General features: G+C 44.6%; 1 protein-coding gene across 2 annotated transcripts in view; it reads right to left on the bottom strand.

Moving 5' to 3' along the window:
* Positions 1-26537, bottom strand: part of LOC8034493 (laminin subunit gamma-1) — a 159803-nt gene that overhangs the window by 70084 nt on the left and 63182 nt on the right. Inside the window, exons 3-4 of one of the 2 annotated variants that reach the window (XM_040215046.3) lie at positions 23320-23450; positions 12649-12821 (exon numbers count right to left, since the gene is read on the bottom strand). In XM_040215046.3, the coding sequence (XP_040070980.1) occupies positions 12649-12821; positions 23320-23450 (304 nt within the window). Of the gene's footprint in view, positions 1-4328; positions 4509-12648; positions 12822-23319; positions 23451-26537 lie in introns of those variants that run through there. The other variant, XM_042292617.1, reaches the window with a different exon arrangement.

The raw sequence follows: 26537 nt of genomic DNA, 5'->3' as shown, positions 1-26537 counted from the left end.
GCATTTCACGCGGATCCATCTCTCGTTTTAAGGAACTAACTTCGACGTCGGCGTGAATTATCCATCCTCTTTTGCTCCATAAAGCCGGGTTCACGCTGGTGATCCATCTTACAAAAGACAGTCTGCATACAGATCTAAACGCAAGTCACCGCGAGATCGTGCTTCGAATGCCGCATGACAACGAGGTCAAGGAAAAACTTGGCACGCGGCATTCGAACCACGGATGCCGCATACAAAAGACAGTCTGCAGACTGTCTTTTGTATGATGCTTTAGTCGCCATCCAATGGGGGGTATTCAGTTTCACTCAGGGGCGGATCCAAGAAAGGGGGGGGGGGGGTGCGACGGGGGCGGCCGCACCCCCCCCCCCCCCCTTCCCCCTCTTAGAGGGCAATTTGCCATGGGTGGACCCCCGGTGCACAAGAAAGAATGGTGCTTTCCGTGAATTCCTTCCATTTTCCTCATCAGCACCTCACCAGCGCTTTTTTTTTTTTTTTTGTCTCCATCTTACGAGCGTTTTGTGTTACCATGCTAAAAGCGCGAAGGCCGCTGCATCGCTCGTCTTCCACTCTATTTCTCCCTTTGATGGGACGGAAGGACTGCAACGAGTAATTTTAGTAATTCGTTACTGCAAAAGTAATGAGATTACAATACAAATTACATTTTCAAAAAAGTAACGGATTAATTACTAAATTAGAAGGAAAGTAATTAATTACAAGTAATCTCGCTACTTGTAACGGATTACTTCCAAGTCCGAGTATAAGCGCCTATATTCCGTGTCAATAGTTGCGTGCAGTGCAGGCGAAGGCAACGCCAGGCGAAGAGGGAAAGGGCGAGCACTACGAAGGCGGGACGGGAAAGGAGAGCGAGGGGAGGAAGGGAGAGCACTGGACGTTACAGAGGAGAGGAGGTTTCTCTCTTCCTTCCCAGCCTTCCTAGTGCTTGCCCTTTCTCCCCTCGCCTGGCGTTGCCTTCGCCTGTACTGCACGCAACTAGTGACACGGAGTATAGCTTTCGCAGCACCGCGGTGTCTCGCTCTGCGCGTGCACCTGCTCTTGTCTTCATTCAAAAGGAGACCGCAGCAAGGCGCCGCAGAGCCGATGGGCCGCCTTTTGGGTGCGTGTTCACCCCCAAAATAATGGCGTCTCTGCCTCCTGGGGCAAGAAACTTTCTCGGGCAACGGCTACAAAATCAGAACTCTCTGATTCGCTAAAGCACCGTAACGAAACATGAGACGACACTAGTGATGCAAAACTATCGAAAAATTGACTATCGAGGCTATCGACAGCTTATTCCAGAAACAATTGATAGTGTCGAAAACTATCGATAGCGGACTACCGATACTCGATGGTTGACTATCGATAGCTGGCTCTCAATACGCTATGAATACTATCGAAAGTCTGCTTTCAGAAAATTATCGAGTGTTACAAAAATAAAAGCGCAGTCCAAAGAAGAAATGACAACCGGGCAACGGATTCTCATAGAATAAATTTAGAGATAAAACAAATGCCGCTTAGCTGCTTTTCCTTTGCATATATTTTGTATATTCTTCGGGTTCGGATATCAAGCCTCGATGCCGCATTTGCAAAATAAAAAAATATTAGTTTTTTTTTCTTGTTCTAGAGTTATGAGAAAACACACGCTGAAGATAGTTAGCATCAGTTTTTCACTAGCTTGTTTCAGGATTTTGTTTCTTTTATTATTAAATTGTCACATATTAACTTCCGTGGTCTTGACCACTGACAGGTGAAAAAATTGACACTCTGCTGGGGATTATAATATTGTTTTCTTTTTCTGCTGACGACCATTGAAAGTTTATTCCCTAAAATTGGGAACTAGCTGTTGACAAAAACGGTTAGGCTTGTTCGTCCAGATATGTTGTCACTTTTTGTTCGGTTCCATTTTGCTAGATTTTGATAACAGTGGCAGGTAAATAATTTGCCTGTTGGCATAAAATACAAATAAAGGACTCGTCACGTAATGTATACAAAATCAATTTTAGTCAATAAATATGTCACAGAAATGTGGTTGTTAGACACTTTAAATGAAACATTACTAGATAAAAAAGCTTACATCAAGCCAATAACGTTAGTTACCGATGCCTTCTTTTCATCTTTTAAATACAAGTTTGGGAACATCAACGTTAGCTAGATCCAAAGATACAAGATTAAAACGAAAGTTTCCCGTGATCTAAGTAACGATATTGCTAAAAACAATACGTTATTTTAGTAAAAAAAAATGCCGAAGACACTTACGATTGCTTGCGTGTAGGAATGCGTAAGGCATAACAGCCCCGCGGGTCCGGCGGTGACATCACGCTCCCCAACTGCGCAGGCGCGGTGCCCCCGCCGGCTTCACGCCTTGAAGCATCTGCGTTGCTGTGCTTTTCTTTGTGTTTTACTTCTGAGGCGCGTCCGCTGTGACCATGAGCGGCGCGTGCTTGATGCCGTATTTTTATGGCCATCTTTCGGGCACAACGCCGCCGCCGCCTTTTAGCGTAAAGGGACATATAAGGCTTTCGCCATAAAAAAAAAAAGAAAAGAAAAAAAAGAAGAAAAGTGATTTTGAAAGACAATATTGTTCCCTTTCTTGCTCGCTGCCTGTTTGGTCTAAATAAACTCACCACTTATATATTCCTTTAGGTCAAGTCATGACGCACGACCCCATGATGCGATGCGTAATTCAGTTATGAGGTGAGACGAATGCATTTTAATTAGCTTCTCGATTCTTTATTGTCAATAGTTTCCAGAAATAATTTACACTGTTTTCTGGTAGTCTTTCAATAGGGTTTGATTGTTTCTTAATAATTAACCGCAATCCCCTAATTGCAATTGCGTTCATCCGAGCTTCACATTTTCTAGATGAACTCTTGAGATTTTTGTCACCTAATAAAATACCATGAATAGTATTACGATAGCCGACTATCGATAGCATACTAACCATAGTTGTATCAATAGTTTTACGAGAGTCGACTATCGATAGTTCTATAAATAGTTTTTTGACTATCGATAGCTAAACTTGGCTTCCACTACCGATAGTTTTGCACCACCAGACGACACGAAACGAGAGACAATAAAAGAGCCGCTACAAAACCTCATTGCTCTAGTGCCCGGCTGTTAGACCTCAAGACGGCGGCACAAAATGTGCTGAACAGAAGTCGGACGCGGGTCACATGTACGGACATTGAGCGCTTCTTTGGAGCTCCGGGCTTCCTGAGGTTCAGCGTGGTGGCATGGCATACATGTAGAACTAAGGTGCGAGTCAACTTCATGATGCTCCAGGTTAGGCGCCGCGTTCGATTTAGGCGGTACACCTAAATCGAACTGGTGCACTTTCGGAGCATACAGTGTTACCCCAGATACACGACGGCGTACTTCCTCTACCTGATCTTAGAGGCTGCGCTCGTAAATACGACGAAACGGTGTACACAGGTGTAAGAGCTGCAACGCATCTTGAGATAAACCACTCGAAAATCGCACCAGATTGAAAACACGGGAAACTAGTTTCGCACCGTTTATTTTTTGTTTAGCAAAGCGTTTTTGAATTTACGGGCAATGCCCTAGTTCTTTTTTTTTTTTTTGTTGTTTTCTTTTGTGGCTTTTGCGTGTTCGGATTTTCATGAGACTTTCGGTCGGTTTCCTGAGCAAGTGTATCATGTCGAAACTCCGTCTGGGAAGTCTATGAGAACCAGACTCGCCTACCTTCGAACGGCATCGATGCGGAGATGCGCGCGGGTTCGTCTCGCCAACGCAACGTAGGCCGGCCGGGGGGACCTCACGAAGCCGAGGAAAAGACCTAACATGGCTGTCGTTTCATGGCACGTGAATTGACCATCGAGGACGCCATTTCATGTAGTCGAAGAGAAATAAAAAAGAAAAAAAAAAAAGGAATATACGCTTGGGCTTGAGCCGGACGCTAGGTATTCAAGAAACTAAATAGAGGGTTGGAACACATGTGCGGAAAATCAAACGTGAAAAATCAACGCACAAATATTGGCAGAGGAAAACATAGTTCCCTTTTCTTGGTGGAAAGACGGCCAACACGAGGGTATGTGTGGTAGAGAAGTAGCGGATATGCTTTTGGGTTGACCATACTTGCGGTTTCTACGCAACATTATAAATACCCTCGGATCTCAAAAATGACGAGCGTAAAAACAATTTCCGCACGTTCCGATCTTCGTCCGATTTTAGAGATTTTCCCACATGTGTTCCTTCCTTTACAAACGCAACCGCGTTTCGCACGGCACCTTGTGCGGGCAGTTGTGCCGTCATCGGGGGCACCGACGGCCCGGGCGAAGCGCGAGCGTCGGACGGACCCACCGGATACCCACTGACGAGTCTGTCGTGCGAGACCTCCTGCTGGACGTCGTCGTCGTCGTCGTCGTCGTAGTCATCGTAGTCGCCCTCGTAGTGCTGCTGCAGAGTGTCCCCGCGGTCGGGCCCGCTGGCGCCCAGGGCCAGGGGCAGCAGGAGGATCGCGAGCAGCAGACGGCACCCCATGACCGAAAGACGGCGGCGGATAGGCGCGGCACGAGAGCCCGTCCAGCGAGCGCGGGCGGGCGGGTCCTCCCACGCGGAGAACACGTCTCGCCGCCGCCGGGGCGACCGACACACCGCCGACGGCACCTGTCCGTCGCTTGCGTGTCCCGCTCGGCTACTCGGAGGGCGGCTAGCGCTGAGTCCTTCCCAGTCCTCACTCGTTGTTCGATTGTTTCAGCGGACGACTCGAGGGCCTAGCAGCGGACGATACGAGCCATACAAGCTAATGGGGTCGAAGGGGGAAACGTAGTGCTTCGCGGATTTGAAGAGGTTTTGGAGCGCTCTTTGGTTGGTATCTTTTTGAGCGCGCGCTCGCCTCTACAGCACGAAGGTGCGTGCATGGAGTGCTTTCGGATCGCTCCAAATCCACAAAAGAAAAATTTTATATAATTCACCTCGCGCGTCACTGGACCCCTTCTCGAAGGTCTTGTGACATTGGTTACGTTTTAAAGCGCACCTCTAGTCCGACGACCCTGTTGGTGACGTTGAGGTCGATTATAAATGCGCAGGACAACCGGCTCCAGAGGTTTACCACACCGATTCGATCGCTTTCACTCGTGCTGTCAACCTACTTTTACTTGTTCTACACCCTGACAACAATGCCGTGCAGCCGCTGTTCAGCATTAGATATTGAGCAACACTCGAACTGCTTTGGAATGATTTCGATGGCTCGTTAGCGTCCTCTTCGATCCATCGTAATTGGTGAAACGGAGTATTAGAAACAGTCTTAGCTGGGACTGTGTAGAAGAAAGCAGTGCCAAAGCTAGTGAACGAGCGGGGTCGGCACGTGAAGTTGCAAGTCTCAGGGGGTCGAGCGCCCCAGGCTCGGCATGCGGGCTTTCTTTTACGCAGCTTTAGCTAAGACTTTTCCTAACAAGCCGGTCCAGGAGTCTCGTACACCACTCCGTTACCTTGTACAATGAAGCACGGCAGCCATCCCAGCTCATCTAACGCTCTGAACGTATCAAATGACGCAGTGCGCTATAGTGCGCCCATATTCGAAGGTCACGCGAAACTCGCATGGCACTGGATTGGCTTAGATGGATCGTAGTATCCTCCGTGGATCATCTTGGGGATGTCTTCAGATCATTTTGAGGGTGTCCCTTCGGGGTTCAGTTTTCCTCAAACTCGGTGGTGCTCTTTCGGGGTTTATTCCTTACCCACAATTCGGTGTTTTTCGGTGTCAATTTACGGTGTGGAGAAGAAATCTGTCTTTATCGAAGCTTATGTAAAGAGACAGAAGCATGGGATTTCCCAATCTCCATGGAACATGCGGGTGACCAGAATACCCGGGAAATGTCCTGGTATCACTAAGAAAATCCTAAAAACCTGTGCATCAACCTATTGCGTATATGTTTCTCTTTCCTCGTTAGGTTTTATTCCCTATACATAAAGCGTCTAAGAAAATGAGGTGTCTAGAAAAAACGGCATTAATGCCCTTGGCCCATTTGACCGATTTGCTGATCCTTCCATTAAATACACGTTTATTTTTGCGATTGAACCATAATTCTTCTCTGAAATCAACGAGCTGTCTTTTATATAGGTCGTTCGAGATATCCTGCCTTGTAGATCCCAGCTGTTTCATAGACCATGCCCTTTAAATTTCAGTTTGATAGATAACGTCTTTTATATTCAAGTTTGATAGATAATGCCTTTCATATTCCTGTTGTTTCACGGATCCAACCTTGTATACTGTAAACGACTTATTTTTTGCGGGCTCAATATTTCGCGATTTAGGTCAAAGCGGAAGTTTTGGAATAATTCGCGGGTTCTAATTTTTGAGGTGGCTAGGTGGGATCTCAATATAGATTCTAATATGTTTACATTTTACCGGAGTTGTTCGCGGGACCTATATTTCGCGAATTGTAGGCAATTAACGAAATTCGCGAAAATTAGATCCTCGCGAAAATTAAATCGTTTACAGTATTCAGTTTGATTGCTAATGCTTTTTATATTCCAGCTGTTTGAAAAAAAAAAGAATTTTCTTTTCCAGTTGTTTCAATGATGCTGCCTTGCATATTCAGTTATTTCATAGATAATTATGTTTGTACTTAAGTTGCTTCATGAATGAAACCTTATATATTCAGTTGTTGGATAGATAAAGCTTTTTTATATTCCAGTTGTTTCATGGATGCGGCCTTGTATATTAAGTTATTTGATATATATTTATAATGTCTTTAATATCGCAGTTGTTTCTTGATCGTATCATCGTATCGCAAGATCGTATCATCACTTGTTTGATAAATGCATTTTATATTTCAGTTGTTTTGTAGATACTGTTTTGCATATTCCACTTGTGTGCTAGACAATGCCTTTTCTATTCCAGTTGTTTCATGGATGCTGCCCAGTATATCCAGTTGCCTGCTATATAATGCCTTTTATATTCCAGTTGTATCATGGATGCAACCTTGTATATAGGGTGGTCCAAGTCATCAGGCTCGATCTAAAATGGACCGTAAAAATCGACACCTGCACGTAGCAATCTAAACTTTTCGTCAAAAGTGTATATTTCACAGGTCGGTTTTTTTCTTGTAAATTTACAAAGCGTGGTTCTCTTTCTGTAAAAAAATAAGGCCAAGAAACTTGCCAGGGTCTACGGCGGGCAGCGGTGTTCGGTGTTCGAAAACAGGTGGACACCACGCGACTTAGCCGTGTGCGCGATTTGCCCGATTTGCACATGAAAAGTTAACATTCGAAACATTATGGCAAAAATAATCCTGCTGGCTTTAAGCATCATGAGCATTAACACGTCTTGAAGACATTACACTAACATATGTATTGTAGAACATTGGTCTGTTTTGAAACCGAGGAAGCATATGTCGGAGGAAGCCACGTGTAGACACCAGTTGCGTCGTCAGTAGAATACTTGCCAAGCGACATCAACCTTCGCTAGCCCTTCTACGGTATTTGAAGAATATTAATCCACTATCTAGGAGAGCACGGAACTAAAAAAGAAGTCTATTGTATGTTTTATATTCCGTAATTCTCAGATTGTTTATACGAGGTTAGATCGAGAAGTATCCAAAATCGCTACTAAAGGGACGTATTTTTCAAAATATTATTATGCCGTTGTTTTGACAACTGTCACGTGAGTGGCCGCGATGTGATATTGATATACCAGATAGCCTGATTCTGACAAAAATTGAAGTTATATAACCAGTGCGTTTTTTCAAGCAATCAACCAAATTTTTTTTTTTTTTTTTTTTTTTTCAGGGAAAAGCCGTTACGGAAGTTAAATCCGGGCCGGAATGGACGCTGTTCTTGGGGATTGATCACCTTCATTTTACACCGTGAGTTTCTGGGTTTCAGAATTCCAATTTGGCCGCACGCGCACAAGTGATGAGCCACGTTCAGGACTCCCATAAACGGCTAGCACGCCAAAAATACTAGATAAAATCAATGACATGGTTTTAACACATAGCCGGAGAAAAGTACGTCGAAAAAAAACAAAAAAAAAACTGTGGGCATATCTTGTAAACGTCTATAGTTCATATTCTACATAATGAATTTGGTTAAGAAAAGAAAGAAAGAAAAAGCTTTCTGCAACATGGGAAACGCATTTTCACACTTCGGAACAAATGCTCCGCATTCAGCGTTTGCTCTGGAACAGAAAAAAAAAAAAAAAAACAACATAATTAAAGTTCTAAATCCTTCCGCATGCACCGTACACTCTCAGAAAAAAGGGTGTATTATTACACCCTTTGCCCATATAATACACCCCAAAACTTCAATTCGACGTATACAGCACCCTATAATCGAACTAGCGGCCCCAAATTTTTCGAGGGGCTCAGTAAAGGTTCGTCCCTTGGTTGAATAGATGATGACTGCCCGGCGGTGTCTTGCGGGGCCAATCGTTTGAGGAGCCTTGTTCGGTGGGTGATCAGAAGAGTGCGACAGATGCGGGAGGACTTCGTCTAAACTGTTTAGTTAGACGTGACGAGCTATTGTACACAGTATATACAAAGCAAAGGGAATTCGCCGCCCTCCAAATTAGTCCAAGTCCAAGCCAGAAAAGGGGCTTCTCTCTCCCCCGTCACGGGCTTTTGAAGACGCTGACCCCCTCACTCTCGGGCGAGGATCAACCAATCATTTCAAAGCTTTGCTGGAGCCACGTGATATCCACCGTCCAATAGTTGGCAAGGGCGTCGATACACATTCGTTAACTTGCCAACGGACTACAGCCGACAGCTCCGTAACTTCGTCCGTGCATCCCGTTGCAGACATAGCGGCGCCTCTCCGGAACCCCCAGGTTGAAACCCAAGAAGCCTCGTAGAATGCGCAAGCCCTCCAGATTCAAAATAAAAAAACATCTCTTCCCGAGGGGTCATCCCGAAGGGGGAGACACAGGAAGACGCTCTCCAGGGGGGCCGCGTCGGCAGAAAGGCCCACGCGGTCTCCCGTTAGAAAAATAAAACTACACAAAACGACCGGGGAGGGAGCACCATACACGCCGCCGGACAAGACGACCGTCGCCCGGCCGATCGAGAAACCAGCCGTCTTTTCCAGAACCCTTACAGGCTTGATAGCCGTGGGTGGTACAACTTATTAAGATAGCTAATGTACGTATTATTGACTACAAAAAAAGATTATCGGAGTTTTCTTGGCTGTACGTACGCTGTACGTCGAAATGAAGTTTTGGGGTGTATTATATGGGACAAAAGGGTGTAAGGTGATACCCTTTGTTTTTAGAGTGTATCCTCATGATAAGGCTCCCTCAGATTTGCACTTGTTCGCGAAAGTCGAAACACTTCTGACTGGAAAAAGAGTTCGATCGAATAAAGAGGTCACCGAGATTGTCAAATAGAAAAAGGCACATCCGGTGGGAATTGAGAAGCTGGAGAAACGTTGGACGGAGTGTGTCGAGCCACGAGAGAATGGTGTTCAAATATAAAATACAACTTGAATGACACCAAGTTTGCTTTTTATTCATTCCGAAAACGTCTTAACCTAACTTCGTACATATAATGCGCTAGCGGGCATTGGCCAGTAGATCGCGAAGTTTGCACTGTCCTTCCTGAGGTTATTTGAACCGTATTATACGCGTGACTCAATCGAGCCACGAGTCGCACAACGCACCAGACACCCCTCTCTCAACCATCGTTTCGCCCGACAAGGTCGTCCTTTACGAGATCCGGTGAAATTAAGAATAAGCCTCCGTCATATAATCACTCAATCAAAATAATAATTAAGCGTGCAATAGCGTCAACTAAGTTCATAGCAAGAGTTCAAACGTATAAGGCATATGTAAAGAAAAAATATTTTTTTTTAACAGCCTAGTTTGAAAACGGATGTCATAAAATCATTTGAAAACGAAAAAAAAAAAAAAAAAAAAAAGATTAGAGCTCTATTTTTGGCACGAAACGAATTTCTAGTTGGCGCCCGCGAGAGCCCGCGGAAAAGTGGCCGCTGTGGTCACGTGATTGGCCGCTATGATCACGTGGTGTTTGTGCTCTTTCAAGAGCTTTCTGTGGGCTCTAAAAGTTACATAAAATTGAAAGAATAAAACACAGAGGACAATCACAAGAAAACCACTTGGTTGTCCTGTGATTGTCCTCTGTGTTTTATTCTTTCAATTTTATGTACTCATGTTCAACCCGCTCGCCTTCACCAGTCTAAAAGTTACTTATTAATCTTAGCTTTAAATGCAACAATAAAAAACGAAGATTAATAATTAACCTTTTAGAGCATATAGGTGGAAGCTCCCGAAAGAGCGCAAGCATCAGGTGATCAACCTGTGCGCCGGTCAGAAACTGACGGCGGCGACGCGCTGGAGTGTCGGCGGCGGAGTGGATAAACCACTGATCTCTACTATAAGGGGCTGGATGGCGCTTCGCTGCTCTCTGAGCCTGGCGCAAATGAAGCAACCGGAAGTTCGATGCTTGTCCCGGAAGTCGGGCGTGTGCTGGGCTTCCTAGTGCATTCAGTCCATATTTTGGTTCATGCTTTTTTGTGTCTCTGATTGGGTTTTCATACCCCCGTTCTGAATTAAATCCTGAGAATAAGTCATTTGAACGTGGGACATACACACAATTCATCAACTAGAATCTCAAAATTTTCGCATCGAATGGCTTCCCAGGAGACTTCTCGGGCCCGCATGCGTTGTTACTCCGCAAAAAGCAGGCTCTCTTGGGATGAAAAGAAAAAATCCGGCGCCCTGAACGTTGTTCGAACCAGCACTCGGGAGAGTTGAAAAACCTGTCAAGCACTCACTTCCGAGGACAAGCCGCTTACTTTCAACGGCTTCATACCTGTCTGCTCAATGCGCCATCCAGCTCCGCGCGGCTCGCCACGCTCAGCGTGCGGTAGCGGCACGGGAGTTCTGGACTTCAGCGGCGGCGCTCAACGGCTTTTTTTTTTTTTTTTTTTTTTTTTTTTATATTGGCGGTGGCGGCGGCGGCGGCGGCGGCGCGGCAGCACATTGGTCTCCCATGTGGCGGCTACCGCGGGCGCCAATTACAAATTCGTTTCGCGCCGTAAATATAGCTCTAAATTTTTTTCCTTCCGTTTTAAATTAATTTTATGACATTCCCTTTCCATCCTGTTTATTTTTTTTAATTTCCCTTTTGCATATTTTTTTTAAGATTCTCAAAAATGTGGATTCCAAGAGCCATATATGACTGTTTTCTGCACCCGAATAAAAAAAAAACAAAAAAAAAAAAACTCGTGTTTTACGCCCACAATGTGCGAAAAAACTAACGCGATGGCTGTAGCACGGTCGCGCAATGCGGGCGGAATGGTGTCCTCCCGTACCAGAGGACGAAGGTGCGACGTGGTTAATTCACACAGCCTTCGTGGTAGGCGTATTGGATGCCACTGATGACCGCCAGCAGTGATCCGTGAAGAAAGTGGGTAAGCGCCGTGGAAGTTTTAGAACCATACAACGTTACGCGTAGCAACTGGATCCTGCCAAAGTGTGATTTCGCATAATGCGAGTAATGTTTGAAAACAAGTCATTCAAGCAGATGGCACAAAGGTTCTCCCTTCGTCGCGCCATTCTTGGCTGGACGCAAGGGCCGCCCTCTGTACTCTCTTCGCGCGGCACGGCCGACGGGAAGTCCCGACTTCCATCACCTCGCGCCAAAAGGGGACAGAAAAGGTTTTTTTTTTTTTTCCGTATCGGCGGCAACAGCCCACGAGCTCAAAATCTCTGCGAAGAGTCGCCCATAAAGCTATCGCTTTAAAACAAAATGCACAAGTAAAGAGTTCGTGAAAGTGCGTGAAGGTATCTGCCAACTTTCACGCCATCTTGGTCGCATGCGAGTACAGGACAGGCATCCCTACGCCCGATTCGTTTCACGGAACACGCAGACCGATAACGTAAAAAAAAAGTACGCGGGTACTTTTTTTTGGATAGTATTAAACAATATTTTATTTATATACGACTCCCCTGGGGTACATACGTTACCTCCTCAGATTGGGGATTTCAAGCAATCATACAGCAGCAGCAGCCCCCCCCCCCCCCCTGGCGTCAACTGTCACCCCTTGGTTGGAGTGTTGTTTAGCGCTAGCACCCTATGCTGCATTCAGGCGCTCATGTGACCTTCATAATTACAGGTGTTACTCGGCAACGCTTTGAAAGCCTGCTGAGGTTCGAGTTCGCAAAGTTCGGCAAAATTTCGACGAAAGTTTGAGTATTATGCGCATGTGCATGAGCAGAAATTGAAAACAAGCTCACCCACCCGGCAGAAAAGGAGCGCAATTCTTGTTGCGTGTATTATTTAATTGTTTCACCAACTAAGTGCTAAACCCACCTTTGCTCGCGTTCATATTTTGTAACATTGGCAAGAATTTAATGAAATATAAAATGAGCTACTTTATGCATTTTGATTTCCAATATGTAAAATTTTGTGTGGAAGTCGGAGAACACGTTCAAGGGTGAAACGTAATCGAATTTGGCTAAAAGTTCGAGGGTTCGGCAAATCAAACGAACCTCAGGTTCGACTAAGGTTTGCGACACTCCTACTTACGACGCTCAGGGAGTCACCCGATCTCCCTTAGCCTGGGTGCTTCTTAACGCCCTTTACTAGATACACCTAAGAACGGTCGGTCCCCGGCTGACTAGGCTTGGCCAGACCTTGTGCCCAGGCTCGGTAGCCCGTGGGATGTACTCACGCTGGCACTCGTGGGCGTCGCTGGACGTGGCACGTCCCCAGGGCTGGTCGTTGAACGAGTCCACACAGCGCTCGCAGTTGTCCCCTGTCGTGTTGTGCTCGCAGCGGCACACCAGCTGCCGATCGCCGCCGGGGCCCGGGTCACACGCCTGAGCGTGCCCGTTGCACTTGCACCTGCGGCCAGAGATCTCTATTTTAGGTTAAAGTAAATAACTCACAACCAGCTCAATATAATTTTTTAATGTCCCTCCTCTTGAGACTCACGACAAAAAATCTCAACTCACTCACCCTCGCCTTCAATCTCAAATACTCACCAAACTCGCGAACTCACCACCCATAAACTCACCAAACTCATAAACTCAGTGAACTTATAAACTCACCAACTCAAACTCATCAAACTCGTGAACTCAGCAAACTCGTGAACTCAGCAAACACGTGAACTCAGCGAACTCGTGAACTCAGCGAACTCGTGAACTCAGCGAATTCGTGAATTCACCAAACTTCCAGAACTCCCCAGCTCACCAAACTCGTGAACTCACCAAACTCGTGAGCTCATCAAACTCACGAACTCACGAAAATCGCGAACTCACCAAACTCGTGAACTCACGAAACTTATCAAATCACAACACTCACGAATTCACTCACTTCACCGTATTCACGAACTCACCGAACTGACACTCCTTATTCAACCTCGAACTCACACAAGTTTCCGAACTTCCCTTACCGTCTGAGGGTGAGTAAGTTTCCTGATAAGTGAGTTCTGCTGATGTGGGCCTGTGACCAGAGCGGAGTGTCAGGTCGGATACCAGCGGAGCCCATGAAACCCAGAAGTAACAACCAAAAAATCCCTAATGAACGCCCATCTACGGGAAAGAAACACAAGGCGAAAATATTAGGTGGACGATCGTTCAGGATTTGATGGTGCGCGCTTTGGGATAAATTGCTTGTCTCAATACGAATCAACGGCTGTACAGCATGTTTCAAGAAAAGTGAACTATTTTAGGGCACATTTACAATACATTTACACGCGAAAACAAAACTTCGGCTGAGGAGGGCAACATAAGCTAACATGGTTAAGTCGAGCGTGTTGGGATTATGAATATTTAAAATAGAAAGAATAAAAACACGAAATACCTTCACAGACCACACTCGTTCAACCCCCACGCCGCTGCGCACACTAATGAAAGAGTGTGGCTGTGCGTGAAAGTCCTTCGTATTTGTATTCTTTCTATTTTAAGTAAAACAAACTAAAAAACGCGAAAACAAATGTGAAAAAAAACGAAAAAACTTTCAGCCTTTCCACTGTGGTGACAAAAATGGGGTTTTTGAGGAAATCGACCTCAAACTTCCAACATGTGTTATTTCTTACAACGTTTACGTGAAGGTAGCGGAGCGGCTAGTCAATATAACATAATGATATTATTATATCTATAATGGGCTTGTTTGGGCTTTCTGTAAAGCCAAAGAAAGAAAATTTACCTTAAGTACAGACAAAGTTATGATCTGTCAAAGTTGACCAAAAAGCGACCGGAATGACGAGTTTGACATGTTTTTAGAAAACAATCAATTTCCTAAAAATATTTGAATGCCGTCAAAGTATCTTTATAATACCTATTAAATGAGGGGAAAAAGTTAAAAGGGTGTAGAAAAACACTAGCGCCAGCAGAGGGTGTCAAACACGCGACCTGCGACGGCAGGCAAAAACACTAGTTTCTGCCACTGCGGCTTCTACGGCTCGTAACTCGAGAACCAAAAATCTGGGGAAGATGCGGTTTGCGCCCTCCTTCACTTGAGAACTGCCCCCAAAACATATATTTTTTTCGTGAAAATTAAAAATTAGACCCTTTTAGCCTGCCCGATTTGAGATGAAAACACCCATATACACGTTTGCAAGAAAGGCTCCTGTGCGCTGCCATTTTGAGCGATGCTGGCGCCCCGTACCGTTTCCGCCATGCTGGGGTGCGCCAGGGGCACGTCAGTGGGGTGCGCGATGACAAGATGGTGCCGTTTGCTGCATCGCCGATGGCTAACGTTAGCGCCACACTTACTGTCTCGGAACGCAGGAGGAGGTATCCACACAGAATCGTAGCATCACATATTGTAGGACGGGGCATCTTTAAGGGTTGGAGCTGACTCTATAACGATCGCAGCCTCTGTTCCTGCATGTTGTGGAAGCCAGAGCTGCCTCGAGCGCAGCCATCGTTGATGCAAAGGCCATGCGACTTGTGGCGGATTCTGAAGAGCGCCTCAAGACTTTAGATCTTTTTGAAATTTTTCGATTTGTTACCGGTTTAGGCATTTTATTTAATTATCCGTGCTCGTTCGCGGTCGAAGACGACACGTGTACGTTTTATAGTTATTTTTTAAATTTCTTTCTGCGCTCAGTGGTTTGCGCCTCGGCGAGAGACGCTTGGCAACATTGTACGACAACCAGCGAACGTCCTGGCTGGAGAGTAGGTCCGCCTCACCTTGGCGCGCGGTTCGAGGTTAAGCCGGGATGCCACTTGCAAAGGTGTATAGATACAGGGTTTTATTTACCGCAAAAATGAACTATGCATCACCGAACGCTTATTCTCCGCCCAAATGTATCGTTAGAGGTCCGAACTAGAGTTCCTGTATAGGCTCCCTACGGGAGCCAGAGTTGCGCATTTGTTTTCCCCGCGCCGCCGCGCCACTATTCGCCGAGATCCATCACGTGAGGAGAAAGCATCTGGCGCCATGCAAGAAAGCCACCTTTACGGTCGCTCCGCCGACGTTGCTCGCGCCCCGGCGTGTGTTCCCCTGCTTTCCGTCTCCTTTTCCTCCTCTCCCCTTTTCCATGCGCGGCGGCGCGCGGCGCTGCTATTCGCCACATTTAGTCACGTGAGGAGCAAAGCATCCAGGGCGTGCGGGAAAGCCGGCGCTACGGCCACTCGCCGAGGCTTAATGCGCAACCCTGCTACCGTAGGTAGATACAGGAACTCTAGTCCGAACCAGATGCCAAAGTTTCAGCACCAACCATTATCCTGTTCAAAAGTTATAAGCGATTTTCTCAAATTATCAATAAGAAAATGGCGGCCGAGGAACCTTATAATACACGGAGCCTCTATGGCGCCAGTCACGGAAAACGGGCAAAAACGACCCCATTTTTTCCATTGAAAAATTCAGAAAATCACTTATGACTTTTGAATACGATAATGATTAGTTCTGAAACTTTGGCACCTCGTTCGAAAATGGGCCGAAAATGAGCGTTCGATTATGCAATTTATTTTTGCCTTTCTTTTTTTTTTTTTTGGTGGGCACGTTTTGTTTATTTGCCTGGCGAGTGCTTTCGCAAATCGACAGGTGGCGCCCATGAGTCAGAGCGAAGAACAACCAGAAAAATGAATTGCACTGCATTTCGTAAACACTAATATACGAGACATTTCGGAAAACTCAATTTCAAGCGAACAAAAAATAGCAATAAAAAAGAAAACAAGCCTGCAGACGGCAGAAAATACAAAGGAAAAGACTCCATCGGCGACGGCCATAGTTGCGGCGCTCTTGCCCAACAAAATGGAGAGAGAAAGGCGAAAACAAAGAAGCAAGACGAAGGGACTGATGAAGAAAAAAGGTGTCCGCTCACCCACAACAACAACAGCAAAATGCTTTTTTTTTTCTTTCTTTTTTTTACGAAAGCGGGGCAAATGCGCTTTGAGGCACTAGCCCGGCGGCTCGTAAGAAAAAGAAAATTACAGGAAGATCCATCGCTGGATTCTTAGGGAATACGTTAGCATAACGCGCAATTTTTTTTTTACACCGGCAATTATCAGTAGTTTATTTTAGGGGGTAAATTGCACAGCGTATGTATATCGCCATGTGTCCGTCGCTGTGTGGGTTATTTTGTTTACAAGCCACTACTAGAAGCACGCTCTTTTGATTACATCACTTACTATTGACCCAATGGAGTTTCATTCAACCTAATTGACGCCATGATCACTCCTGTGATTACTCCTGTGATTACTTCTAGGTCATAATCAACTGATTTATTCTGAGAAGTCCCATCATGATTACACTTGATTACTGGGAGTTACAATATTGACCCAATGGACTTTAATTCGGCCAAATTGACATCTTGATGACTGTCACTTACTTTGAGCTCATATTCAACCAATTGGTTTGTTGTGAGCTGAGTTAACGTTACGATTCATTCGAGTTACTATTTACTTAATCGACATTATGCCACCGAGATTGACATTTTAGTGTCTCTTTTGATTACTTCGAGTTATTACAACCAACTGATTTATCACCGGTTCTCATTGTGCTGTCTGTGAGGCGACATACAGATATTTGATATTTTTACACAAGGTATTATGCGCATTGCAAAGAAATTTCGACACGCAGAGTAAAAAAAACAACACTAATCTTACGGATAAGGTTTTCTGTTGTGATAGCGCGCTATTTATATTGGTGAAGTAAAGGTGCTTAGTATTTAGTCGCATAAACATTCATGACATATTTCGCAAACACGTCAACTGTTTAGCGAAGTTGGAGTGCTCGCAAACAACACTGGCTGAAAGTTGTTTTGCCTTAGCCCTAACAATCCAATCCAATCGTTGTGTACGTACTCGGACTCGTACGTCCCTTCCGCACCTGGTTCGTACATACGCTTCCGTGTCCAACACTCGCTCGATCCGACTCATCTCCATTTCTTCACTGGTTTTGATCCCGGTTTCTTATCGCCATATCGTTTCCAGACGCTATTTATTCTCTACAGTAGTCTTCAATAGTAGCAAGCGCCGCGAGGGCTCGATAAGCAGACGAAAAACTCGCCTCCGCATGACACGTGTTGGTGCACTGATACGTACGACGGTGCAAATATACCACCTGGTATTCCAACAGGCTCATGATTGGACCCGGCGGCCTGTAACATTGGGCTTTAGTCTATCGTATGATGAGACGGAGTATAACAGACATTGTGATGACTATTTTGATTACTTTGAGCTAATATTCAAATACTTGATTTATTATTATCGCCTATTTGCCCAAAGCAACTAAAAGAGTAATGCCAATGTCAATTAGGCACTAGTGAATTCCATTGGGTCAAAAGTAACTCAAAGGCATCAGGAGTATAATTCAAATAATAATTAAACTCATAACGAATCAATTGGTATATTAACTCGGAGTAATCAAGAGAGTCACAAAAATGAAAATGATGCTGAATTCAAGTCCATTGGGTCGAAAACAACTCAAAGCAATCAAAAGAGTAATCATAATGTCAATTAAGATCATAATAAATGAATTGGTTGAATATTAGCTTAAAGTAATCAAAAGACTCGTCATAATGTCAATTGGGCCGAATAGTCAATAGTGTCAAAAGTGACTCGAAGTAATCAATAGTAATAATACTGTGAGCTGAGATCATAATAGATCAGCTGGTTGTGTAATAACTCGAAGTAATAAAAAAAGTCACCAAAATGTCGATTAGGTCAAATTGAAGGCTATTTGGTCAATAGTAACTCAGAGTAATGAAAATAGTTATCATAATGTGAATTAGGTTCATAATAATTCAATTGGTTCAATATTACCGCAAAGTAATCAAGAGTCATCACAGTGACCAGGCCGCGTCTGTGGATTAAAAGTAGCTTGATGTAATCAAGAGTAATAATAATATGAATTGAGCTCATAATAGAAAAAAATGTCGTATAGTAACTCGAAGTAATCAAGAGAGTCGCCAAAACGTCATTTAGGCTGAATCACCATTCGGTCAATAGTAACTCAAAGTGATCAAAAGAATAATCAGAATTTCAACTGAGTTCATAATAAATCATTTGGTTGTATACGAGTTCAAAGTAACCAAAAAAGTAATCACAATGCCAATTAAGCCGACATACAGTCCATTGTGTCAGAAGTAACTGGATGTAATCAAAAGAGCAATTTTAATGTGAATTGAGCTCATAATGGATGAACTGTTATGATAACTCGGAGTAATCAAGAGTCATCAAAATGTAGATTTGGTCGAATTGAAGTCCATTGGGTCAATAGTAACTCAAAGTAATCAAAATAGCAACTATAACATCAATTAAGCTCATAACAAATCAATTGGTTAAATTCTAACTCAAAGTAGTCAAGTCCTCAGGATTTCATTTTGGGCGAATTAAAGTTAATAGGGTCAAGAGAAACTCGAATTGACCAAACGGGTAATCATAATGTGATTCGAGCTCATATTTAATCAGTTAGTGTACAATTTGCTTAAAGTAATCAGAAGAGTGATCATGACGTCAATTAGGTCGAAGTAAACTCCACTGGGTCGATAGTAAGTCGAAGTAATCAAGAGGGATCATAATGGTAACTGAGCTGATAATAAATCACTTGACAGTATAAAAAGCTCAGAGGGTGAGGATTATGTGAGACCAATATCAAGTCAATTAGGTCACTAGTTACTCAAAGTAATCAAGATGTCAATAATGTTGATATAAATTCAGTTGTGTACGTTACTCGTTACTCGTTAGCGATTCTCAAAATGAACGTTCGTTACGTTACCTCAAAAGTAACGAGTTACTCTTCTCGTTACTTTGACGGCCAAATACACAACTGCTTTTGCTTCAGTGTTTATTGTGTTCTCTCAAAGTTTTCATCGGTTATGTTTCCCCGCATCCTTGAGAATACATCTCCGGCGATGCTGAAGAGTCGCTCTACTGACGCGCTCGAAGGGACGGCACGGCAGGGTTGTGCTTCAAGAAGAGCTGCTGAATCTGGGACTCCACACTCTTTTGTTCTCTCTGCTTCTGAAGTTCCAAGGTGACAATGGGATCTGTGCCTTCCCGTGTTGGCAATCTCGGGGTTTACATCCGGTCTGTACACGATTCCAGAAAGGCTCAACCAATGCACCCTATTGCGTTCGCTGGGTGAAGGACATTCTCCGCTGTAGAGTTCGACTGACGTGTTCGGCGATAAACGTGGCTATATACTGTCGCACTGTTTAGTTATTTTTCGGGTTGCCCATCTGCCTCTGTCGCAATAGACGCACACTCAGGTTCTGTTTAAACGGTGTTGTGCACGTTACTCTTCAGAAGTACCGAAATACTTTTATCCGTTATTTGGCCTTAAAATAACTAAGTATGTACGTTGCTCGCTCCTTTTATAAGAAAGTAACTGAATACGTTACTCGTTACCGAAAATAGTAACTAGATAAAAGTAACTCGTTACTAGTAACGCGTTACGTACATGTCTGGGTTGATTTAAAGTCAATTGGGTGAATAGTAACACGGATTAATCAAAGGAGTAACCCAAATCTTGTCTGAACTTTTATGTAGTCGCATTTGTCAATAATTCGAAGTAATCGATTGAGTAATGAAAATTTTGCTTCTATAAAGTTTTTTGTCTAAATATTAGCTATATAACCAAAAAGTAATCAGAAGGTCAAATTAGCTTCTATCGTGTTATATTTTTCTTAATAACTCCCCAAAGTAATCGAGCGAATAAGAAAAAAAAAATTTAGAGCTTCAATTATGTAAGTTGTGTTACTTAAAGGTCAAAGTGAAGTGAAAGCCATTTTAAGTCACCTGTGTCAATAATAGCTCGAAGTAATCAAAATAGTGTTCACAAATTGTAATTGGGCGTTCATCATCTCAATTGATTCAATAATAAATTGAAGTAATAAGAAAGAGTAAAAAAACGTAATTTCCGCTAAAATAAAGTCGAGTGCGCCACTATAATAACTCGGGGTTACCAAACGAGCAACGAACATGTCAAGTAAGCCTCGTCAATCGTGCGACTAGTAACACCAAATACTAAAATAGTGATCAAAATATCAGTTGTCTCCAACAAAATCTAATTGATAAACAATTACCCTAAGCTTTCAAAAGTGTAAGCGAAACAACGCTGAAGACAAGTAAGTGCATGTATATATTGTGGATTAAATTGACTGACCTCAGGGTGAAATTTGGTGACGCTGGAATTAAATTAGATGGCACTTGGATTAAATTGACCGTCGTTCGGATTAAAATGGGCGGTAAAACCTGTAGTACCGTTGGTGTCCACAAAGTATGGTGAATGACGGACTGCGGCCAGTCACGGGTCAATTTTCCCGCTAAATTTAGCGGGTAAACTGAATTTGGGCATAGGTCACAGAAAATGGATTTGTGTATAGGCCACGTGACAAGAAGTCATGTGACATCATTTTCTCCGCTAGATTTATCGGGGAAACTGTATTGGCGTTGAGGTCACGTGACGTCAATTTTCCCGCAAAATCTAGCGGGGGAAACTGAATTTGTTTATACGCCACATGACACGAAGTCATCTGACGTCATTTTCCCCGCTAAATTTAGCGGGGAAATTGAATTTTTGTCAAGATCATGTGACGCCAATTTTCCCGCTAAATTTAGCGGGTAAACTGAATTTATATGTAGGTCACGTGAACGGCGATCCGATTTTTGTCTGACAAACGGCTCGGTCCATCTTTCGATCGCCTTCGCGCCATAAGATGACCTCAACACCAATTCACTTTCCCCGCTAAATTTAGCGGAAAAATTCACGTCACATGACTGCGTCACGTGACCTATAAAGAAATTCAGTTTCCCCACTAGGTTTACCGGGAAATTTACGTCACGTGACCTCAACGACAATTCAGTTTCCCGGCTTAATTTAGCGGGGAAAATAATGCCACATGACTTCTTGTCACATGACCATACACAAGTTCAGGTTCCCCGCTAAATTTAGAGAAAAATGACGTCACGTGACATGCCCCGTGACTTGTCGCGAAGGCAATCAAGAGATGAAGCGAGCCGTTTGTCAGAAAAAAATCGAATCGCCTTTATCGCTCGAGCCAGCGCCGCTCGTGCACCTTTTCCTAAGCTCGCAGCAGTGCACGAGCGTCGGCGCCAAACTGGCGAATTTGTTTGTAGCGGCTTTTGCCGATGTTACAGGATTCCTCTTCGCAGAAGTGAAGGGAGTGTGTGGTCGACCGCGGTCCTGTGTCAGCACGTGGAACATCGTCGTCCCAAAAAACTGTCTTCACGGCAGTCTGAGTGAACGATGAGGTGTTTGGAGTCGCTATGCTCGCGGTCCAGGGTGGGGATGATGTACTGTCATCATTCAGATAGGCTGGGTTCAAACGATCCATTGCCACGACGTCATGACTGTCATTGGTGTCGATGCTAACGTGTTTTTCTTTCCGATCGATGACTTTATAAGGGCCGTCGTTGGTAGGCGTTAAGCACTTGCGTACGATGTCACAGCGCAAGAACACGTCTGTGTCCTGACCTGCCAAAGACCAAGAAGGGCCCGTCCTCCCCCATCGAGTGGAGGGACGCGGCAACAACGGCGTTCTCTGCGGCCAAGCAGGCCCTAGTAGACACAACGCTACTACATCACTGCACATCTGGTGCTCCAACACGCCTCACCACAGACGCCTCCAGTACAGCCATGGGTGCAGTCTTTTAACATCTTCAAAACAGAGAATGGTAGCCTCTTAGATAATTCTCACAGAAGCGAAAACTTTCTAAGATTAGGTACAGCACGCTCGGACGCGAACGGCTGGAGTACCTGGCCGTAAAGCACTTCTGTCATATCCCCTGTTTCAGTACCCCCCTCCCCCCCACACACACACAAACATTTGTCTCTCTAATGCACTGCATTCTAAAGTCCCCGTGCGCATGTGCGTCTCGCGTGGGCATGCTCTCACTCCTCTCACTCCAAACAGATTTCTGTCAAATGTTCACGTTCAAGTTTCCAAGGTGCTTTTCAAAGCTTGCGCCCAGTCATGTACAAAAAGAACCCGAGCGTGTGTTTTGGTGGTGCTTTGCTGCACTTCGACACGCGATAGCATTGTTTGTTTTCTACGAAGGCCATGTCCGCTAGTAAAACATGGCTCTTTTCGTCCGGCGTCTCTGGCAAGTCGAGCGACTATTCTCGGTACGTAGAGACTTCTGTTCAGCTATCTCCTGTTCAGTCTGCTCTTTCCTCTTGCGAGGCATCGTGAATACTGCGGCGCATCTGGTAAGCTCCTCGTCCTGAGACCCGCGCAAGCGCGCGATAAGAGGAGGAGAATAATAAGGGGAGAAGGCCAAATCGTTTCGTGTTAAAATAAAAACTCTCCAAGGAAGGCATGGAATGCCAACTATCGGGACGTCAAAAATAAGTGCCATGAAGGAAAACATCGTCGCCTTGGTGTGCCTTGACAGGTGCAAACGAACAAGTCACAAGTTCTGGCATGGGCTGTTTGGCCCCATTGCCTGCGTGTAACTATATTCAAAGAATGAGAGCGGCTCCGAGCAACGACTATTTGTTGCTCGGTGCCTCCATTTAGCACATTCAGTGTTAAAAGTGATGGGAAGTTCCCGCAGCACTTTTACGTTTTTCTCATTACTTCTATAGAGACCAAAACATGAAACAGAGATTTTGACGTTCAAATATAGACAATGTTATTTAGCTGATATCTAGTGCTTGTACTGCTTTCTCTGCATGAGTCTGGCCTTCTGTCTACTCGTGAGTACACACCTTAGTTCGTCTTCAAAATCTGAATATCTGATAAAATTTAATAACTACATTTTGGAGCCCCTGACACAGCTGCTGGCGTGGGCGAAAGGCTGCAGTGTTGCTCGCGTGGAGCAGAAAGTAGCGGTGTTTCTAAACGAATATATGGAAATCACCATCATGCAGCTAATGGTAGCGACTCTCACGGTTTGCGAAATTGCGTATACAAAACACTGACCGTCCTCCCACGGCGAAGTCTGCGATGGCGTAGTAGTATGAGCGCAGCACCTGCTTGTCGCCGAAGATCTCGTCTCCGAATGTGTTCAGTCGAGTCAGCACAATCCGGATGGCCGTCGCGGTCACCCACTCCTGCGGAGACGCAGTCATTAGAAGGTCCATTGCGCATCGCAGCGAAGGTAACCATCATTGAAAATTACTGACTCATTACGTTAATCAATATTTACGTGGCAGGGAAAAAGACGCCTACTTTCAGCGAATGAACCACTGTTTAAAAATAACAAAATAAGAGCTTGTCCTTATTTTACTTATATCATTGCTACACTTTCGTGTCATGCATCGCTAGATGCCTTCAAAGTAAAACAAATTAAATCACATTTTAACAGAGCAACAACAAATAAAGAGCATCGCAAGGAAACAACCAAAGAAGCACAGTTGTGTTCATCCTTGTTAAATATACATGGCTGAGCCCATCCCGTCTGCTGCGTCTCACACAAAAGGAACCAAAGGTGAGCAATCCATGTCGACTCTGAATAACAACGGAACGAGACCAATATGTATCAGGTTGCTAGAAATGCCACCCACATCGCGGTGACTACGCGGGAGTCGATTGCCTTTATGTTAGTATCTTTATTTGTTGGTTTGTTGGTTCAGCCTGGAGAGTATCCGTCGGATACTCTCCAGGCTGAAGATGCCTGCCGTCCAAAGAATACGAACTGGTGAGTGTACCAAATACAAGTAAACGTCAAGCATAAAGTACGTGTTTTGTCTTGAACATGTGTCGAACTAATTTACTAGGTTCTCTGACTCCACTTCTACCTATCCGATGATTCGACGACCTCGGTGACTGAACCTTCAGCAATGCGATCGGGCGTGTCGTATGCTATTAGCGGCGAGATGTTTCGGTGGCGCCCTCGTACGGTTACCTTTCGTGACGTCATTACCTTGCGAACAACAAGGTCGAAAGTGTTTGTATTAGCATGGCGGAAGCTTGAGATCATAGCGTTCATGAACCAACACTGTCAACACCGTCAAAATTGAAGTCCTCACGTTCCTCTTATTTCCGTCCATGAGAACTCCTTTGCTGAAGTCATAGTCAGCATTCGGCCAATCGTGGAAGGCCGACCACCGCGACGCTTTCGTTCGCGCACGTCGCCAATACTAAGTTTCAGCTTATGTTGTACCGCAGCGAAGGCTAGAAGCGCGAGCTCATAGCGTTGGCAGCTGCCCTTGGTGCACGAGAGCTTGTGCCGCCGAGGTCTGCCATAGAGCAAGGAGCTGGCGCTTGTAGCCTTCCCTGCGGTACAACACAAGGTGAAACAGAGTATAGCAATCCTAATTTCTGCAAACGTTCTATTTTTTTTTTTTTTCAAATCTCGATAGCTTGTTTTGTGCCCAGTATAGACGCTTTACACACGTGCCAAATTACAGCCGACATTGCTGACCTTCTCTTGTCTTACCGAGATGCCGAGCAACTGAAACGGTAGTTGACGATCCTCTACAAAGGCCGATGCTTTAGAAAAGGACACAGTTGAATCTAATATGGCAATAACCTGGCCTGCTATGGTAATGGTGAAGTGAAATAAACGAAATAAGAGGAAACAAAAACTGAAGGTCAGTTATGGCGGCGTCCATGCACAGCTGCTGCAAAGCGTCTATAGCTCTGTATCATCGAACTGACGGCATGCACTCGTACACTGGCTTGTACTCGCAACGCTTTCATCATTGACCTCCATCACGTCGATCCACTGACTCTTCGTCCTCAACTTTTACAGCACGCAAACCAACCAACGATGCAGCGTTAAAAGCTAGTGGAACTGAAACTTTGTTTTTTACGATTGCTCGTGGAAAAGACCAGAATAATAAATAATAATAATAATATCTTAGGCACGGTCATAGAGAGCACGAGGAGTGAAACTCACGTGACTTCCGGTAAACCCGCTTTTAATAACGTAGGTCGATGCCTCTCTTCTGACAATATCTACGATTTATCTACAAAACGGCACCTTGGGGTATATTGTTACGTCACAGGGTATTGGCGGGCTCTTTGAATTTTTTTGGCGTGTCAGAGGTCCTTTAAGGAACTGCAGATAGAGCTTCTTCACTATGTCCTTGAGCTCGTTAAGGATGGAGTCGGCGAGCAAAAAGCTTACCTCACAACCAGGGTTTCGATGAAAACTCAGAGAAACAAAAAACTGCTCAAAGAGATTTTTTTTTTTTTTTAAATCGCACTGAGGAGGATTTAGCACGTGTCTGACAGGCATGCACATCTTGAAAGGTACCGCATCTATGAGCTCTTGCAAGTGCTAGTAGACAAACGCTTGATAGTAGGGCAGAGAACAGTTGTAGACCTCTCAGGCTAAGTCCTCAATGAGGCACACAAATGGAATGAGTGGCACACACTTTACGATGCAGAGCCCAGGGTTGTTATCTTTCAGAACTGATGGAAGTGAGTTTCGAACACCCATCATCACATTACCACTATCAGCTGCAAAGCCAGTCATGTTTTTCCAAAAGTCGATCAGTGCTCTTCGTAAAAATAAAGTTTCTCAGCTTGTGAAGTCCGACAGAAGAACCTTTTTGAATAGAACGAAAGGCCAAAACGGAGTCCATAACTGGAGTTTCCTTAACTTGCCACAAAAAAAAAAAGAAAAACATTTTTCTTTGCGTTTCTTTTTGCCGATTTATCTACAATAGGTGAAAAAGTTGACGTTCACAATAAATCAAGAAGGTTTTCACTAGCCTCTAAAAACGCCTTTGATTACCGTAGCGCATTTTGTCCCTTTTCGATGTCAGAGTCCGGACAGACTGTTTTTATTAGGGAAGCTAGGTTGTTCAGGATAGCTTGAGGGAGTCGATGTTTCACAGTAAAAGCAGCCAGCGTTGTTTTGTCTCCCTTGTCAGTTTTGAGCAACCGCTCTTACTTGGCGTGTTTTTTTTTATTAATATTTAAATCACTAGGTGTTTTTCGCTGTCCGCATGCTTGTCCAGCTCAGTTTTTCAGTCCTTGTGATCGGCACCACACAACCGGTAGTGGAAATGCAGCGGCTACTTCTTGCTCCTTCTCAGCGAGTAGTAGTATTTCTGGTCATCCTATTTCTACAGGTATATCTGTTTGTACACTCTATCATTCTTTTAGAGCCCATTGCCAGTCTTCTGATTCGCTGTCACTAATGGACTGTATGCCGAAACACCGCGACAGTGGTCTCCCTGTGTCAC

This window comes from Ixodes scapularis, unplaced genomic scaffold (assembly GCF_016920785.2).
Source record: "Ixodes scapularis isolate PalLabHiFi unplaced genomic scaffold, ASM1692078v2 PGA_scaffold3__209_contigs__length_174095766, whole genome shotgun sequence".
In the NCBI taxonomy this organism is placed as follows: domain Eukaryota; kingdom Metazoa; phylum Arthropoda; class Arachnida; order Ixodida; family Ixodidae; genus Ixodes; species Ixodes scapularis.
The sequence above is the reverse complement of the archived record's forward strand: the minus strand, read 5'-3'. Positions and strand labels throughout refer to the sequence as shown.